At 41.8% G+C, this 17,594-nt stretch overlaps 1 protein-coding gene across 2 annotated transcripts in view; it reads right to left on the bottom strand.

Annotated features, from left to right (window-relative positions):
• The window catches only part of BACH2 (BTB domain and CNC homolog 2), a 393,013-nt gene that overhangs the window by 285,225 nt on the left and 90,194 nt on the right, over positions 1-17,594 (bottom strand). For both annotated transcript variants that reach the window (XM_070796074.1, XM_019967343.2), the window contains exon 2: positions 11,648-11,760. In XM_070796074.1, the coding sequence (XP_070652175.1) occupies positions 11,648-11,656 (9 nt within the window). In that variant the 5' untranslated portion in view covers positions 11,657-11,760. The remainder of the gene's footprint in view (positions 1-11,647; positions 11,761-17,594) is intronic.

Here is a 17,594-nt window from a genome sequence, read left to right as displayed (position 1 = left end):
ATAGGCAGTGCAATGGTTTTGTTTCAACAGATTTCCTATTAAATAAAAAAGGTAGCAATTTTCCATAATGAATGTTTTATACATTATTCCTTTGTGTATCAGGCCTCTAAAGTACACATTATTAAAGTCTATTAAAGTCTGTATTTAGCAGCATTACTAATGTGTCTTTGGGGAAATTATTACAATGAAACGGCATCAGTCTTTCACAAAATTTCAATTGTTTAATATTCCTCTTCTGATCTTCAATACACATGTCTATTTTTAGCCATAATCAGACCTCACCCGAAATGTCATAATCCCATCCTGGAGCTGTCACAACATACAGTTTATGAGTAGAATTTAAGAAATAACAAGAAATGTAGATATTGCTAATTTCACCCATCTTTTTTTTATTGTTTTTTTCCCATAACTCATTGCAGTTTTCCTACTGTTCTAATTAACAGGTGCTCCTTGATCACTGACATGTGATGACACCTTACCTCTGTGGCTTGTGCTGGCTAACTTAATTAATTGCTCACGTTTATATATAATTGAGACTAGCCTCTCAAGATAATGCCCCTTTATTAACGTCTAAGGGTGTAAAAAATTATAAAACTATTTCATTAAAAAAAATCAAATCAACCAGAAGAATATATAAACTGTGATTAATCAAATCTAAATGTTTGCATTTAAACCTAAATATTGTCATTTATGAGCAATGAGAAATACATGTCTTCTGAGCATTAACTGAGGAGTTTCTACAAATTATGTAGTTTTACCTACTCAGAACAGGTACCTCTCCTCTAGCTAGTACATGTATCGATTTTATCACACAGTAGGAGATTTTTAAAACATAAAGCTGAGGACGTACATACATTCAAAAGCACAGTGCTCTCTGAAAACATCTTACAGAAGACAATAATGCTAGGCTTATTTTTATGGAGATAAAAGATAACAAGAAGCGGGGCAAACATCAAACAACTCCACATTATAAGGCCTCCATAGCACGAAAAGGGAGGGATAAAAAGCAATTCAAAGTATTAGGTACTCAAATTAATAAGCTGGGGTTGAAAGCAAACTCTCTGTTATGTATTTCCCCTTCTACACGGCAACTGCACTGGTGGAGATGTGTTCACAAAATCAGGCAAAGCAAGTGGATTATTAATATTCTAACAACAAGACACAGATCAACTGAGTAGTCATGTTTCCAATCACCAATTAACTAAATAGGATGTAACTTAATTGTCTCCATTAAAGCCGGGAGAAAAGGGGCAGAGCCGAGGGCTTAAGAGGATGTCAGGGCATTCCTCCGCACGATGCCCAGGGCCAGGATCCACTGACCTCTTTGTTACCAGGGACCCAGTCACCACCAGGATCAAAGAAAGAGCTCACTGCACACATCACATGTCCAAAGGACCCGGCTAATGATGCGACAGGCTGGTATGGGCTTAGTTCCACACGGTGCTGCTGAATAAGACTCCCGTGGTTCAGTCAACATTCAATTACAGCTCGACATGAAGGCTGGTAGGGCAGTTAAGAAAAAAAAAAAAACTAAGCAAAACCTGTTGTAATCAAGAAAATCCTAGGCACATCTCTCTAAACCCTCAAGAAATAAGGATGGTAAGATTCCCAAACTGATGCTCACAATGTGTGTGAACTGCCACTAAAAACAACCAAGAGGAGACCAAGTATCCTCTTTCCTCCAAGTGAGAACAGTTCTATGGTCAGTAGCTGCAGCCAAGGGCTTTCCTGGTGGCTCAGACAGTAAGGAATCCGCTTGCAACACAGGAGACGCGGATTCGATCCCTGGGTCGGGAAGATTCCCTAGAGAAGGAAATGGCAACCCACTCCAGTATTCTTCCCCACGAAATTTCATGGACAGAGGACCAGAGTTCATGGGGTCACAAAAGAGTCAGACATGACTTAGTGACTAAACAACAGCAGCTGTGCCCACATTTCAATGAGCCTGTATCATGATTCACAGCTCAGTCTCTTAGACTTGAAATTAGATTACAGCCATGTCAAAACATATTCCTTTTGCTGCTCTGGGTCTGGGATGGTCTTAAACCAAGAGTCCAGTCTGAAGCATTAATTTCCCTCCTCCCTGTCTGGACTCCCCCTCATCTTTTCTGATATGACGAGGAGCTGGTAAGTGAGGCTACTGAAGCCTGACCCTCGAGTCAAGACACTGCCAAGCCACCAGTAACACTGCAGTGGGGACCTTGGTCTCAGAGTTCCCATATAGCATCTTTCCTTTGAAGCCACATTCTCTGTACAGTAAGGTTCAAAATTTTAACTTACACCCCAGACCATAAAGATACACGCTCAGAGGAGTAGGCACAGACCACTGCCCCAACATGTGCTGCTCTGAGAGGCAGAGGTGAGCCCCACGCCTGAGGCTGAACTGTGTTCCTGGTGAAGCAGAGAGGAGCAGGAGCCTTGGTACTAAAAAGGAAGCACTGATGTTGCTTCCCCAGTAGTGAGGATTGTCTAGGGGAGAATTCCACATCATTCAGGAAGCAACTCTCAAATAGTGGGTCTGTTTTACATATGTTTTAAAAGACGCTTACTCCTTGGAAGGAAAGTTATGACCAATATAGACAGCATATTCAAAAGCAGAGACATTACTTTGCCAACAAAGGTCCGTCTAGTCAAGGCTATGGTTTTTCCTGTGGTCATGTATGGATGTGAGAGTTGGACTGTGAAGAAGGCTGAGCACCGAAGAATTGATGCTTTTGAACTGTGGTGTTGGAGAAGACTCTTGAGGGTCCCTTGGACTGCAAGGAGATCCAACCGTCCATTCTGAAGGAGATCAGCCCTGGGATTTCTTTGGAAGGAATGACGCTAAAGCTGAAACTCCAGTACTTTGGCCACCTCATGCGAAGAGTTGACTCCTTGGAAAAGACTCTGATGCTGGGAGGGATTGGGGGCAGGAGGAGAAGGGGATGACAGAGGATGAGATGGCTGGATGGCATCGCTGACTCAAATGGACGTGAGTCTGAGTGAACTCCGGGATTTGGTGATGGCCTGGCGTGCTGCGATTCATGGGGTCGCAAAGAGTCGGACACGACTGAGCAACTGATCTGATATGATCTGACAAACACAAGTTCTAGACATGCACACATTTTAAAGACAGATAAGCATAAACATACTCAGTTAATTCCAAGTTTGTCTCCTCCCTACTTCATGCCAAGCTGACCATCCACTAGGTTATGTTTTTTATTTTATTAATTTTTATTGGAGTATTATGGGCTTTCCTGGTGGCTCAGATGGTAAAGAATCTGTCTGCAATGTGGGATACCTGGGTTTGATCCCTGGGTTGGGAAGATCTTCTGGAGAAGGGAATGGCAACCTACTCAGTATTCTTGCCTGGAGAAATCTGTGGACAGAGGAGCCTGGTGGGCTACAGTCCATGGGGCCGCAAAGAGTTGAACACAACTGAGCGACTAACCCTTTCACACATAGCTGCTTTACAATGTTGTTAGTTTCTACTGTACAACAAAGTGAATCCACCATATGTATCCATATAACCGCTCTTTTTTGGATTTTCTTCCCACTTAGGTCACCCCAGAACACTGATTATAGAGTTCCCTGTACTATACAGTAGGTTCTTATTAGTCATCTATTTTATACATAGTATCGATAGTACATATATGTCAATCCCAATATATGTTCATCTCAATCTCCCATTCATCTCACCCCCCATTTCTTGATGTCCATACATTTGTTCTCTATGTTTGTGTCTCTGTTTCTGCTTTGCAAATAGGCTCATCTGTACAGGTTATGCTTATTTTAAATATGCACTCCTATACCTCTCAGAAGGAAATTATATTCCTGTTTCCATCCTAAAAATTCAGACTTGCCCAGTGCAGTACAAAGGCAAGAGACTGGAGGTCTAATTTCACCATCTCCATATGCCTCACGTTCAGCAGAGCTCAATTTACATGTCACCCTTGTGCTAACCAAGTTTCAAGCAGCTTCACAAATCCTACAAAGTAAAGTTTTAAAAATAAAGAACAAGGACGATGTTTCTTTAAAGATGCAGAAGGTGAGAACAGATGTGCTACAATGTCCAGGGCCCTCCTGGACCAGGGGCCAGGGACCATCTTCTTCTTGGAGTAACTACTGCCAAATACAGGACACAGGCACAGACTAGACTCCTGAGGATATGCTTAAAAATGATTGCAGGCCCTAAAGAGCCTTTGTTCAGGTCAGTTATTTCTGTCAAAGTGGGGCTTCCTGGTAGCTCAGATGGTAAAGAATCTGACTGCAAAGCAAGAGGTTCGATCCCTGGGTTGGGAAGATTCCCTAGAGTAGGAAATGGCAACCCACCCAGTATTTTTGCCTGGAGGGTTCCTTGGACAGAGGAACCTGGTGGACTACAGTCCATGGTGTCACAAAGAGTTGGACACGACTGAGCGACTCACACACTTTACCATATTAAAAATTAAAATGGAGACATTCTTGGAACAGGAAAACACAAGCAAACATACCAACAGCCATCAGGGGGATGACATCATAGCATGTCATAGAGCCTCTCAAATTGTACTGTATACTTGAGAGACAGTGGAAAGGGCAAAAAATGTCTCAGTATTATTATGAAAATAGTTTTGACCTTGCAGGTGGCCCGTAAGTGGGCACCCTAGGGGTCCCCAAACCACAGCTTGAAAACCATTGGTCGAAACTTGGCACTTTAGCAGTATCTTGAATAAGAGGATGTAATGAATAAGAGGATGTAATAGCCACTGAATTCAAAAGACAGTATCTTTCCTAAAGCATTTCTCAACACACTACTGCCTCTAAAACGTTGGTATGTTAAAATACTCCTTCCTGGTAATATGTCAAATAGAATGACTTCCACATTCAGATGTGTGGAATATTTCCACCCACTTGTACCTCAAATGCAAAACAACTAAAAATGTATTTATTGTAAAATGCCTTCTTTTTCTGATTGTAAATCATGCATATAAATATTAATTGCAAGAAAGTTGAAAATAAAAAAAAATTTTTTTAAACAACAGACATTGATTTTTGCACAGTTATGGAGACTGAAAGTCTTTGATCAAAATCCAGTAGGATTGGTTCCCAGTGAGAACTTTTCTCCTAGCTTGTAGATGGTCACTTCTCACTATGTCATCCTCATCTGGCCTTTCTTCACCGTGTTCGGGGCAGGGGTTAGTGGAGAGAGCTCTCAGGTGTCTCTTCTCACAGAAAAATATTTTCTCAAAAAAGAAACATGCATACCTTATACCTCTCCTCGGGAAAAACACTGCCAGAATTCTGGGCAAAATCTTCACAGTCTGTTTTGCATTTTTTTTTTTTAATGTGGACCATTTTTTTTTTAAAGTCTTTACTGAATATTGCTTCTGTTTTATGTTTTGGTGTTTTGGCATTGAGGCATGTGGGATCTTAGCTTGAACTCACACCCCTTGCCCTGGAAGGTGAAGCCTTAACCACTGGACCACCAGGGAAGTCCACCACAAAGTCTTCTTCATCATTTATATTTTTAATATTCAGTGAAGTCTCTACCTTAAAGATAATTGCATGCCTTATTTCAAAATACTATTTTTAGTAAGAAACAATTCATATTGCTTAAGAAAATTTAGAACATATAAGCAAAAAGAAGACAATGCTCTTAGTACTTTGCTGTGTATCTGCAATCTTCTTGCTGTGGGCAGAAGTGAATCTTTAAAAAAAAATAATGATCAAACTGTATATATTGTTATGTATTAATAACTTGCCTTCTTCACAATTTATTGGGAACATCTTTTTATATCATTAAATATTCTACCATCTCTCATCATTTTTACTGTCTGGATATACCATGGTTATTATTTTTTAAAAGTTACTATGATAATATACAATGAAAATCTTAGCTAAATTTTTACACACATCTATGACAATTTTCATTGAGTTCTAGAAATGGAATTTCTGAGTTAAAAGGTACGTGTATTTTGGAGGCTTTGATACACACGAAGTCCCCTTGAGAAACACGCTCTTTCATTAACTGTGGATGAGAGAGGGCTCTCAGTTCTATCTATACCTTTGATGAGTAACTGTTATAAATCCTCCTCGATTGTATAGGTAGAAATAAAATCTCATGAATTGTATAGGTAGAAAATACCATCTCATCATTTTAATTTGTCTTACTTTGATAACTTCTGGGATTGGGTATTTTCTTGTAAATTATTTGTTGATCACATTTCTTCCTTTATTGACTTTATCTTTCTGTTCTTTGCCCATTTTCTATTAGAGGAATCACTTATCTTCCTAATGCTCAAGAGTTTTTCCTAAGTTAGCTAACCGTCTGACACATGTTGTGTATGTGTTGTATATGTTGCCCGGCTAGCCTCCTGTGTGTTAGGATAGTTCAGAATGTCTTCTGTGGAAAAACATCTTTAGGTTTTATATAAATACGTTTTCTTCCTCTATCATTTCTGTCACTAGATATTAATAAGGCCCTCCTTATTCCAAGATGATTGAAGCTGTTTTTGTATTTTTTTCTGAGTCATTGGTTTTTGAAGGGTGTGATGTTTCTCCAAAGTCTGCCAGGAAGGGAATTTGGCCATTTGCCTTCAGAAAAACAACAGTGGAGACTCATAAAATAAAGACTGGTCACTGGGTAAAACCACCCAGCGTGTCCTAGAAAGGAGAGGAGAGAGATCTTACACGTTTACTATTCACCAATCCCTTATCCTGCGTCCAGCAGCTCTATTAACTTGCTTTTCAGGTGGAAGAAGTTTCAAATGGAGAAAGTTTGAACGTCAGGTGCATGTTTATTAAACTCTGGAGTGAGACAACTCCTCATGTTGGCCAGAACGGAGGTTTTGGACAGTCAAGACCTTTGTTTTGTTCCCTGGTGAATAGCAAGCGTGGTCATGGTACGCAGTGTGTACATGATGACTGTGCCAGAGGACGAAGGACCTGATGTTGTAATGTGTCTCCTAGGTGTTTCATGGGAAGATCCAAGGGTGTGAGTCCTGCACTTCACTGCTTCCTATTAAGGAGTGGCAAAGTAAGAAAAACTCTAAATGAAGGCAGAAATGAAATTTTCAGGGTTACTTTTCTATCAACTGTAGAGATACTGATTTGTGTGTAAAGGTGAAACTGCCTCAAATTTAGCACAGTAGGATATGGTGCTGAAGACTGGAAAATATTCAGAGAAAAAATTATGTTGGGCAGAGTAAGCAAAATAGTGGCATCCACCCAACAAGAGAGATAAGAGATACCACCTTCCTCCATCTGATGCCATAGTGTGTGTCTAAGGCAGTAACAATCAGAGTTAGCCTTATCTGAACAAGGAAGAAACAGTTCTAAGAAGATTCATTTTCACTGTGGGGGTAGAGCGAGGAGCATTCTGGGCAATAACAGAAAAATCAATTATTTTTCAATCAGATGGAGTGTCCTCATAAATTCAAGGCACAGAACATCATGTGACGTGCCTTCATGAGAATGATGACCGTGAGAGAAAGAGTTTAGGATCATAATTCCAAGCTTGCTTCTAGGAAGAGAGCTCTTTGAAAAGCAGAACTTTGTTCCTGTAAGTGTGGTTCTGTTACATAGTGGCATGTCCTAAAGGCACACCACTCTGCCCGGTTTACATCCACAAAATCCCATTCGGTCCAACCTCTCATTTGGCTACGATTTTCTAAGTTACATGCCAAAATCCTCTCTTGACAGCATGACAACACATACAAAAACACATAGAAATATAAATTATAGATAAAAAATATAAACACAAAACAATAATCCTTCTGGTTAGCAAAATTTATAATAGTAAAATATAATATATATTTATACATATTAACAAGAGGATAACCAAGAAAGTAGAAAGAGTAAAGACGCTGGACAAATTTAAAGTGAAATCCTAATTATAAAGTTTTTGATCAACACAAAAGATTGGAAAGTCAGCTCTTGCAAAAAGCTCCAAGGAGAATATGAAAGTTGGAAACATAGTCTGCAAGTCTGCCTAAGCCCAGGGAGCATGAGAACCCTGGGGAAATGTTTACATACACAGTTTCCTTAAGTGTGAGGCTACAGCACAAAGCCCAGAAATGTACAAGCATTAAACTCTGTTTACAAGACTGAAAAGGTGAAGAGCCGTGAGGGTATCCACCCTGTATCAACCTGACACAGCCCATGTACACCAGCCTTCGGCAATGGCCCTAAGTTTACAATGAACATTGTGGTGGCTGGGAATACCCCCTGTTTTCTGCCAGCACTAAGCTACTTACCGGTGCGCTGGCTACCTGAGGGCCAGAAATGCACCGCTTCCAGGTAGGTGCATTCCAGACCCAGGCACACAGAGAAGTTCCAGAGTGTGAGGAATGAAGGCACTACCTGGCTGCCAGTGGTTCACTATCAGATTATCCCTGTTAGATTAGTTAGACAAACTGCCAATTCTTGATGCTGTGCAGCCATTCCTGTTTTCTAGAGGGGTCTGTCTCCAACTGACCCAAAAGGGAGCTGTCAGTGCCTAACTGTGATCAGAATTGCTGTGGTGTTTCAGAGGAGCAGCCCTGGACCCTAGGATTCCCAGCTCCCCTCCCCACTCTGTCCAGACATGCCCCTAGGTAAAGTGTCGCGAAGCGAGCTGCGGTTTGGGAAGGAAGGACAGTGATTACTGTGTATGTCCAAGGAAGTGGAAAATGTACAACTCAGATGTTTCCAAGTTTCTAGGAACAGTTCTACTTAGAAAATCAGTCATACCCTCAAAAATATTTCCAGTGTTCTAACTTATATATCCTAACTGATGAGGTGACTGTCTAGTTTTATTTGTGCCAAGGTCTGTTTCCTCCCCAGGGGGTGACCTATTTTTTTGTCTTATGCCAAGAAAATTATAAGAAAAATGCTGACCGATGAAGGTTACACATCATGCTTAATCACCACTTTGACTTGCAATAACATAAAATAAAACATTCACTGGGTCATTCAGGCAAGAACATAACCTCCCAAGCAGCCGACACACCCACCGAGACTTCTGAAATTTCTGAGTCTGGTTCCCAGCTGTGTGTCAAGAGCCAAACCATGACATCAGGTCTTGCGTCGCCCCGGAGAAACTCAGGGCAGGGCTGTCACAGCAGACTGTGCTTGCCAATCTGAGATTTCCCAAGAGTTGTCTTAGCTTTTCACTACATCAAACTGTCAATGATAGAAGCCAAGGTCTGCAATGACCACCATGATGAATCTCCTTCCCTCCCCCACTTCCAATCTTGACCTTGGGGAAGAATAGCTGCCCATCTTCCAGGATTCCAAAGCCCACTCCTCAAAGACTGTCAGGGGGCATTATGTGAAATAAGTCAGAGAAAGACAAATATTGTATGATTTCACTTGTATGTGGAATCTAAAAAAATACAACAAAAACAAATATAACAAAAAAGAAAGGGACTCATAAATATAGAGAACTAATAAATTAGTGGCTACCAGTAGGGAGAAAGAAGGGCGAGGGGCCATACAGGGGTAGGGGAGTAAGAGATATGAACTATTAGGTATAAAATAAGCTACAGGGATAGATTACACAATGCGGGGAATATAGCCAGTATTTTATAATAACTATAAATGGAGCATAACCTTTAAAAGTTGTGAATCACTGTATTGTACACCTGTCACTCATATAATATTGTCCAGCAACTACTGTTGCTGTTGCTCAGTCGTGTCCAACTCTGTGACCCCACGAACTGCAGCGCTCCAGGCTTTCCTGTCCTTCACTATCTGAGTTTTCTCACTCAATGTCCACTGAGTCAGTGATGCCATCCAACTATCCCAGCAACTATACTTCAATTAAAAAAATATATGCATTAAAAAAAAGGTTAAAGCACTGAACCCAAAGTGGGGAAAGGTCAGCAAAGTTTTCTTTCTCTTTGGCTTGGCTCAGTCAAATGAAAATCTCTCAAAAAAAAAAAAAAAATGCATTGGGACTTCCCTGATGGTCCAGTGGTTAAGACTGCGCTTCTAGGGAAGGGGTCAGGGAACTAAAATTCCACATGCTTCACAACGTGGCCAAAAAAACCCCAAAACAATGGCTTACTTTTTTCTGGTCTCTTCTGATGGGGTAAAGCAACCATGCCCATAAAAAGGCCAAACAATGGCCATGAGAAAAACTGCCCCTGGAAAAGGGATCTTAGCAAAAGAACCTCAACAAGTTATATGGGCTTTCTAAAGTTTAGGAGTCCCATAGTAGGTTTTTAAGACCAAATCACCTAAAAGCGCTGTCCAACTCCATCACAACCCATGGTTACCTCTTGTTGCAGTCTCTGGAACTGTCTCTCCCCTGTTTTAAATCCTTCAGGGGCTCTCAGAATGCAATCCGTCCCTCCTTCTCTGGGCTCCTGTCTGCCATCTTCCACCAGGGCATGTGTTCTCAAGCAGGCCTTTTTTGTTCCCTAAAGGGACACTGGCCAATGTGCCGGGACATTTTTCATTGTCACACTGAAGTGGAGGAAGATCTAACACCTCCAACACAGAAGACAGCCTCACCCGACAAAGGACTTCCTGATCCAAACATCAGTAGTGTCACGGTTGAGAAATCCTACTCCAGCCATACAAACTCTATTGTTCTCTAAGCATGGCAGATTTTCTCATAAGCTTCTGCACCTCTACACAGGCAGTTTCCTTTACCTGGAATGCCCTGCCATACTTCTGTGCCCAAGAAATGACCGTGTAGCATACAGAATCCAACTCGAGACGTCACCATCTATACGCTCCTTTCCAGATTCCTCAAAGAGAGATGTTTCTTCTGTGCTTCTCCAGCTTCTGGTACCCACCTCACACCGGTCACAGGGCCCCTAAATTGTCTGTCACCTGCTAAAGGCAGGACCTCAGCCCCATTCATCATTTTTCCCCCAAGTGCCCATCTGGAAATCAATCACTGCATGCTGAGTAATCAATCAAGGAATAAATGCAAATGTTGCCAGGCCATGCCAAGTCACTTCAGTCATGTCTGACTCTGTGCGACCCCATGGACTGTAGCCTGCCAGGCTCCTCTGTCCATAGGATTCTCCAGGCAAGAATACTGGAGTGGGATACCATGCCCTCCTCCCGGGGGTCTTCCGAACCCAGGGATCGAACTCATGTCTCTTAAGTCTCCTGCACTGGCAGGTGGGTTCTTTACCACTGGCGCCACCTGCACCTAAGGCTTGCTGGCAACAATATCTGAGGGACAACAGTGTCCTCAACACCAAAAACAACAACAGCAAAAAACTAATCAAATGCTTATAGTGTAGACAGGGGCTGTATTAAACACTGGGACACATATCAACTCATTTCATCCTTAAAACAACCCTGCGAGTTACATACCATTATCACCAGCATTTTACAGATGGGGAAATTGAGGCACAGAGCCATTCCCAAGGTCCTTAAAGCTAGCTGATATTTAAACCCAGACAGCTTGGCCCTAGAGCCTCAGTCTTCCAATATCCATGCCAAGACAATTATACTAACAACTGACAGTCCAGCTGCTCAGAGGCCTCCAAGAAACACAGTTGACACCTCTAGAACAGTACACCAGCAGCAGCCTGTGACCCTGCCTGTCAACGCTGCTTGCCAACCTCCATAATACTTCTGGCAGGAGACACAACCTCCTCACATCACAGAACGACATGACGTACCCAGGGAAATCCATGGTAGCATAAAGAAGACACAAAGGATCAGTCCCCAAAGTGCCTCTTACCTTGTTCATGCTGTAGGGACTGCAGCAAGGAATCAGACATGTCACAATGCGAGGCAGCTCTTAAAGATTCTCCTTGCTCCTGTTGACCTCACTTCCTGAAGCAGACAGCTGCACTGCAATCACAAAGAAAAGATCTTTCAGAGCAGTCCTGTGTCCAGGGGAACTTTTTGCCATGATGGCAAGGCTCCATGCCTCTTCCATTCAATATGGTACCCACTAGCCATATGTTGCTACTGAGTACTTGTTGCTACTGAGTACTTGAATTATGGCCAGTGCAACTGAGGGCTGAATTTTAAATTCTGTGTAATTTTAATTAAAACTCAATGTAAATAACCATGTGTGGTCAGTGATTACCATAATGGACGGTGCAGGTCTAGAGAGTCTACTCAAGAGTCTTGAGGCTGCAGACACTGGGCACACCAATGTCCAAGGAAAAGTTGGATATCACATGCTCTGAGTGACTGTGGATGCACAGGGAGAAGAACACTCATTCATTCAATGACTATTTTTTGAGTACGTACTATGCACTGAGTACTGAGGATACAGTGACCAGTAAACCAGAGAGGTCAGTTATATAAGGGCTTCTAGTACAGCCTCTAGTCTCCTTGGGAAGGGAAAGGCTCTAGTATATGAGCAGCAAATGTGCCAAATCTCAATACCATGCAGTCCACAAGGAATAAAAGAACAGACTAGTTGAGACTTCCCTGGTGGCCCAGTGGTTAACATTCTGCACTTTCACTGAAGGGGGCATGGGTTCGATCCCTGGTCAGGGAACTAAGATCTCACATGCTGCATGATGTGGTAAAAAAGAAAAAACAAACAACAGACTAACCAATCAAGAAACAGACCAGCATTTGCTGGAGGCTGACTGTACCACTGTCAGGACTTAATAGCTAGAGCCTTCCATGGAGCTTTTTGAGAGGCAGTGTACCAGAAGGAGTTCTACTTTCCATGGGCCAAATGAAGCAGATGACCCAACATCCCCTCAAATGGGAAATAGGGTCCATGTTTTTATCCACATTGTTGGTTCTTTAGGTAGGTTTTTCGATTCATTTGAATTACATTTTAGAACACAATGGTCCTTGTTCAGTTCCAGGATTCTTAATTTGTCAAATATTAAGGAAAAATAAAGAAAGAAAATACATTCAACCACTTAATTGGATCAGTAGCCTTTTCCTTTGAAAGATGTTTCTGGGAGGATTTGAAAGGAGAACAAAACATCGTAAGGTGCCTTATAATCACCTTATTTCTGTATGTTTTCAGGTTGCAGCTAGGAAGGATTTATGTATCTGAATCTTTCCATAAAGCCTGGAATTCGAGGTTCAAGCAGAACTGCAGTGTCTTAAAAATATATTATTTTTAATTATAACAACAGTGTACAAAATATTCAAGAGGAAAAGGGAGACGTACGCAGAATCCCACTGGCCCAGCATCACCTTTAGTTTTTAGCAGACAGCCTTCGTCTATTGGAGAACAACATCAGGCATGTCTGCTGACTGAGTCGAAGGCACTTAAGTCCAAGGCTGTATTCTCCATTTTAACATCTTTCACTAAGGAAGTGATTTTGCAATATATGTTTTCAAAAGATAAACCCTTACTCCACGCAGATTATCATTTTGCAAACACAATGTTATTATAAATCAGAAGACAGGGAGAGGAGACTGCCGATCACTCCTTGGCTATGTGAGACACATAAATTCCAAAGAAAATATTACATTCAGTCATAGCAATAACATATTTTAACAATGATGTACAACATGGAGAGACCCTGGAATTCTGCCTCTGTAGCCTAAATACATCCAAAAACACCCTCATCTGTACATGAGACCTGGGTAATCACTGCTTCAAAGCCAAGAAAATTCAATATCTAATTCTAACCAAGCTTAAAAGTGACTTAAAGAAAATTCTGCATGTAATTTATACTCTCTGAATTTCTAGAAGCAGATGTTAATGAATTTCAGGGTTTTAAAGGAGAAATCTAGACATGTTATTTCCTTTTTGACATATGTACTTGATCCATTTAAAAACTATGGCCCAACAATTAACTGGGAAGTTTGTTCAAAAACCTGGCAGAGATGACTGATGTCACAATTCCATTCAAAGGGACACACTGGTATCAACACAGGAAAGGTGGGCACAAGAAGATAATAACAAACAGACAAGGATTCTTGAGCATAATTTCCCCAAGGAAACCCCACCCAGTTCCAATCATCCCCCTATCCCCATGCCCTGAGAACTTGCTTACATAGCTTGCAGTAAACTAATTTTGGATCCTCTCCTGTCCGCCACGCCTGCCAAGTGTTCTTGTATCGTTTTCATGTATGTCGGTTCTACAACAAAGTCAGAATAAAAACTCTCCAAGGGAAATATTAATCACCTAGAAAATTCTTAATAAATATCATGAACAGATTTTTTTTTTCTTTGCTCTCACTCATCAGGCTGAGAGTGATGTCATGACTCTTAATGGAAGGCCTTAAAAACAATGTTGAAAATCGTTGCAAATGGCTTTCAGGATTTTCTTAGAAGAAGAAAATCTTTCCAGGTCCAGGATCACAAATCTTTTTTTAGATTTGTGATCTAAAGAATGTGATACTGTTAAGAATACCTTACACAGTGCTCAAAACTGTACAATGCATTTTTATATTCTTTAGTACTGGGATCAATTTGAGTGGTAGTTTTCCTAATTAGGAAATTGGATGCAGAGAGGAAAAAGAATTCTTCTTAGTAATGCTGTAGTAGGCAGTAGACCCTGTGCTGGAAGTGACTTCAAGACACTATAGAATTAAAATAAGTTCAAAGGCCACAAATAAAAGAACCTCCCGAAATAAAACATACACACACACTGAAAGATCACAATTAACACAAATAACCTCAGCCAACAAATGACAGAATTAGAAATTGGATCAGTCTGCTTCTGGACAGCATCAGAAAAGACTAGCCTTATTCTATCAAGTTATTTCAATCTCCTTTGAAATACAGAGAACCTGGTTGTTTTATAGCCAACTCAATTTATGAAGAAGCTTAGAAAAATCCACAGCTTAAAAAAATAAGACTGACTCAAGTATAAAGCATTCAGGGAAAAGATATCAGAGTTACCCTAGTAGAATTAAGGGAGTGTTTCTTTTTTAATTCTATTTTTCAGTGTTTCTTTTTAATTGTTCAAGAAGCTGAGGCCTTTCAAGGGCAGCAGAAGAAATGCCATCCCCACATGTGACTTCCACTCAGTCACTCCTAACAGGATTGGTTCAACCAGCAAAACAAAGCCCATTGCCAACCTTAGGCGTTTAAAAGCTTAGTTGAACTGTAATTCATCTTTCTAGGTGGGTTAAGAAGTGTGGGTGAGCAGGAAGGTAGAGACAGGGCACATGTGAGAAGACGAGAGCAAAGAGAATGAAAAGCAAAGGTGAAGGCTACGAAAAAGGAGAAAAGCAAAGGGCAAGTAAGCAAAAGAGCCTTGGGGACAGGTTCAGTGATATGGCCGACCCCCTCACCAGCCAGTCCTGAGGCTCCTGGGGACAGCGCCACATCCTAGGGCTTCTCCGGGATGATACACTCTCAGGGCTCGGGTGTCAGCAAGTGGGAGTCGGAGTAAAGTGAAGACCGGGCCTACCTGTTTCACCACTATTTATTTACCATCAATCTCCACCTACCACAGAGGAGAGTATGTTAAACTGGATCACTGATAATGGTGTAGAGAGGCATAGTGAGAGTAGAAGCAAACTTTATTCTCTTCTCCTTACTCTAAAGAGAAGCTTAAACACGTCAAATGGCTCTGTGTGTGTGTGTCGCACCATTTCTTAGCCCTTGAAAATGCAACAAATACTTATTACCAATAATCAATGATTCTGGTGGCTCAGACAGTAAAGAATTTGCCTGCAAGGCGGGAGATCCAGGCTTGGTCCCTGGGTCAGGAAGATCCCTTGGAGAAGGGAAAGGTTACCCACTCCAGTATTCTTGCCTGGAAACTTCCATAGACAGAGGAGCCTGGTAGACTACAGTCCGTGGGGTCGCAGAGTTGGACACAACTGAGTGACTTAACACCTTCAGTGGCATTAAATACCAATAAAAAATCAATGGAATATGATGAGCTGGGTTTTTCTTCCCACTCCAACTCCTCAATTTCTACCAAGATGCTCATTTTAGAAGCCTTTTCTGATATAACTCAAAGCTGGGGAGTTTTGGCACTCCCTACAGGAAACATGCCAAGAGGAGCCAGTGGTTCATGCCTCACGTTGTCCAAGTTCCCACTGACTTTTACATACAACACAGCCTGAGGTCAGCCTGTGAATCAAGGCCCCCAGTCCCTCCCCTTCCACTGCTGAATCCAGTAGCCTGAGCAAAGGGCCAAAGCATGAGGACCCAAGAGCTTGTGGAAAAGGGATAAGGGAATAAAAAGATGAATGGGCGCTTGGAGAGAAAGGGAGAGCAAGCAAGGTGGTGAGAGTCTAGAAGAAATTCTCTAAATCTAGGACTTAGGAGCGTCAGAAATGACGTTAACAGATGAGAGAAATATCCCTAATATCCTCCACCTTAGGGGAGTAAATTTCATGCGTTGGGGTAATTAACACACCTGAAGCAAAGTCTGGACAACCTTCAAGTGGAATCCTTGTGCAAGACTGGAAAATGTAAAACTATTTTATTGCAGACACTCCAATCACTCCCTTCCACAATAAGGGGTTTTGGTGCTGGGATTAAAAGATGCAAAGGTGAAACAATAAACAGACCCGTCCTCTACCCTAAACACACATACACTCTCCAAGTGGCTGTCTCTGTCCATTCTTCCTGAAAAGACAGCAACGTTTCCTGAGAAATATCTTGAAGGTCTTTCTCCAGCCTCATGGTTACATCAGACACGTGGCTCTGACTTTGCAAGACTTCTGTGTTTTTGCCATCCCTAGCTTTAGGCAGCAAACATGCCATAATCTGATTCTGCCCCAAGAGAGAGGACTATGTTGGCCACCCTGCCTTGATCCCCTGTGCCCTGCCCTCATGGCATGCCACAGGAAACACACCACCCAAGTCATCTGGCCACCAAGCATCATCAGGAGCCTTCTTATCCAAGGGTAGGCTAGGCAATTTGAAAATTAATATTCTGAAATACTAACTAGCATATGAGTTATATAGTTCAACAGGAAATTGATAAGGAAGAAATGAAAGGAATATAAAGGAAAGAGACACTCCTGGTAACACAAAAAAAACTTCCCTGAGAGCCAGATGAGGAGTAGCAAGCAGCATGCCAGCGAACAGTGCCAAGGGGTAGAGTGTCTGCTGCTTTCAGATGAATACTTCTGGCACATATGCTAGGGGTTCCCTGTAGTCTAATCCTAAATCAGGATATCCAAGTTCAGGGCTAACACTCTATAAAAGATCAATTTAAGTAATTTAGGAATATCTTAATTAAAGGCACAATACAGAAAAGCTCCCAAGAGGGTGTCTGGATCAGCCTACTTCTAGTCTGGGTGGGGCTATTTAATCCAGAGGACACAAATTCAGATGCCTAAGGGATAGACTCTTGAGACTCCCTTGGACAGCAAGGAGATCAAACCAGTCAATACTAATGGAAATCAACCATAAATATTCATTGGAAGGACTGATGCTGAAAGTCCAATACTTTGGCCACTTGATGAGAAGAACCCACTCAGTGGAAAAGACCCTGATGCTCAGAAAGAGGAGGGCAGGAGGAGAAGGGGGTTACAGAGGATGAAACAGTTGGATGGCATCATTGATTCAATGGCCATGAGTCTGAGCCAACTCTGGGAGATGGTGAAGGACAGGGAAGCCTGGCGTGCTGCAGTCCATGGGGTCACAAAGAGTCGGACACGACGGAACGACTGAACAACAATAAAGGTGTCAAGAAAGAATGAGATGAGGGAACAGTCAGGCCAGAGGAGAAGACAATGAGGAGCAGGTGGCCTGGACAATCTGCCAAGTGTCGCTCCAGGAAGGC

This window comes from Bos indicus, chromosome 9, assembly GCF_029378745.1.
Source record: "Bos indicus isolate NIAB-ARS_2022 breed Sahiwal x Tharparkar chromosome 9, NIAB-ARS_B.indTharparkar_mat_pri_1.0, whole genome shotgun sequence".
NCBI classification, from domain to species: Eukaryota; Metazoa; Chordata; class Mammalia; order Artiodactyla; family Bovidae; genus Bos; species Bos indicus.
The sequence above is the reverse complement of the archived record's forward strand: the minus strand, read 5'-3'. Positions and strand labels throughout refer to the sequence as shown.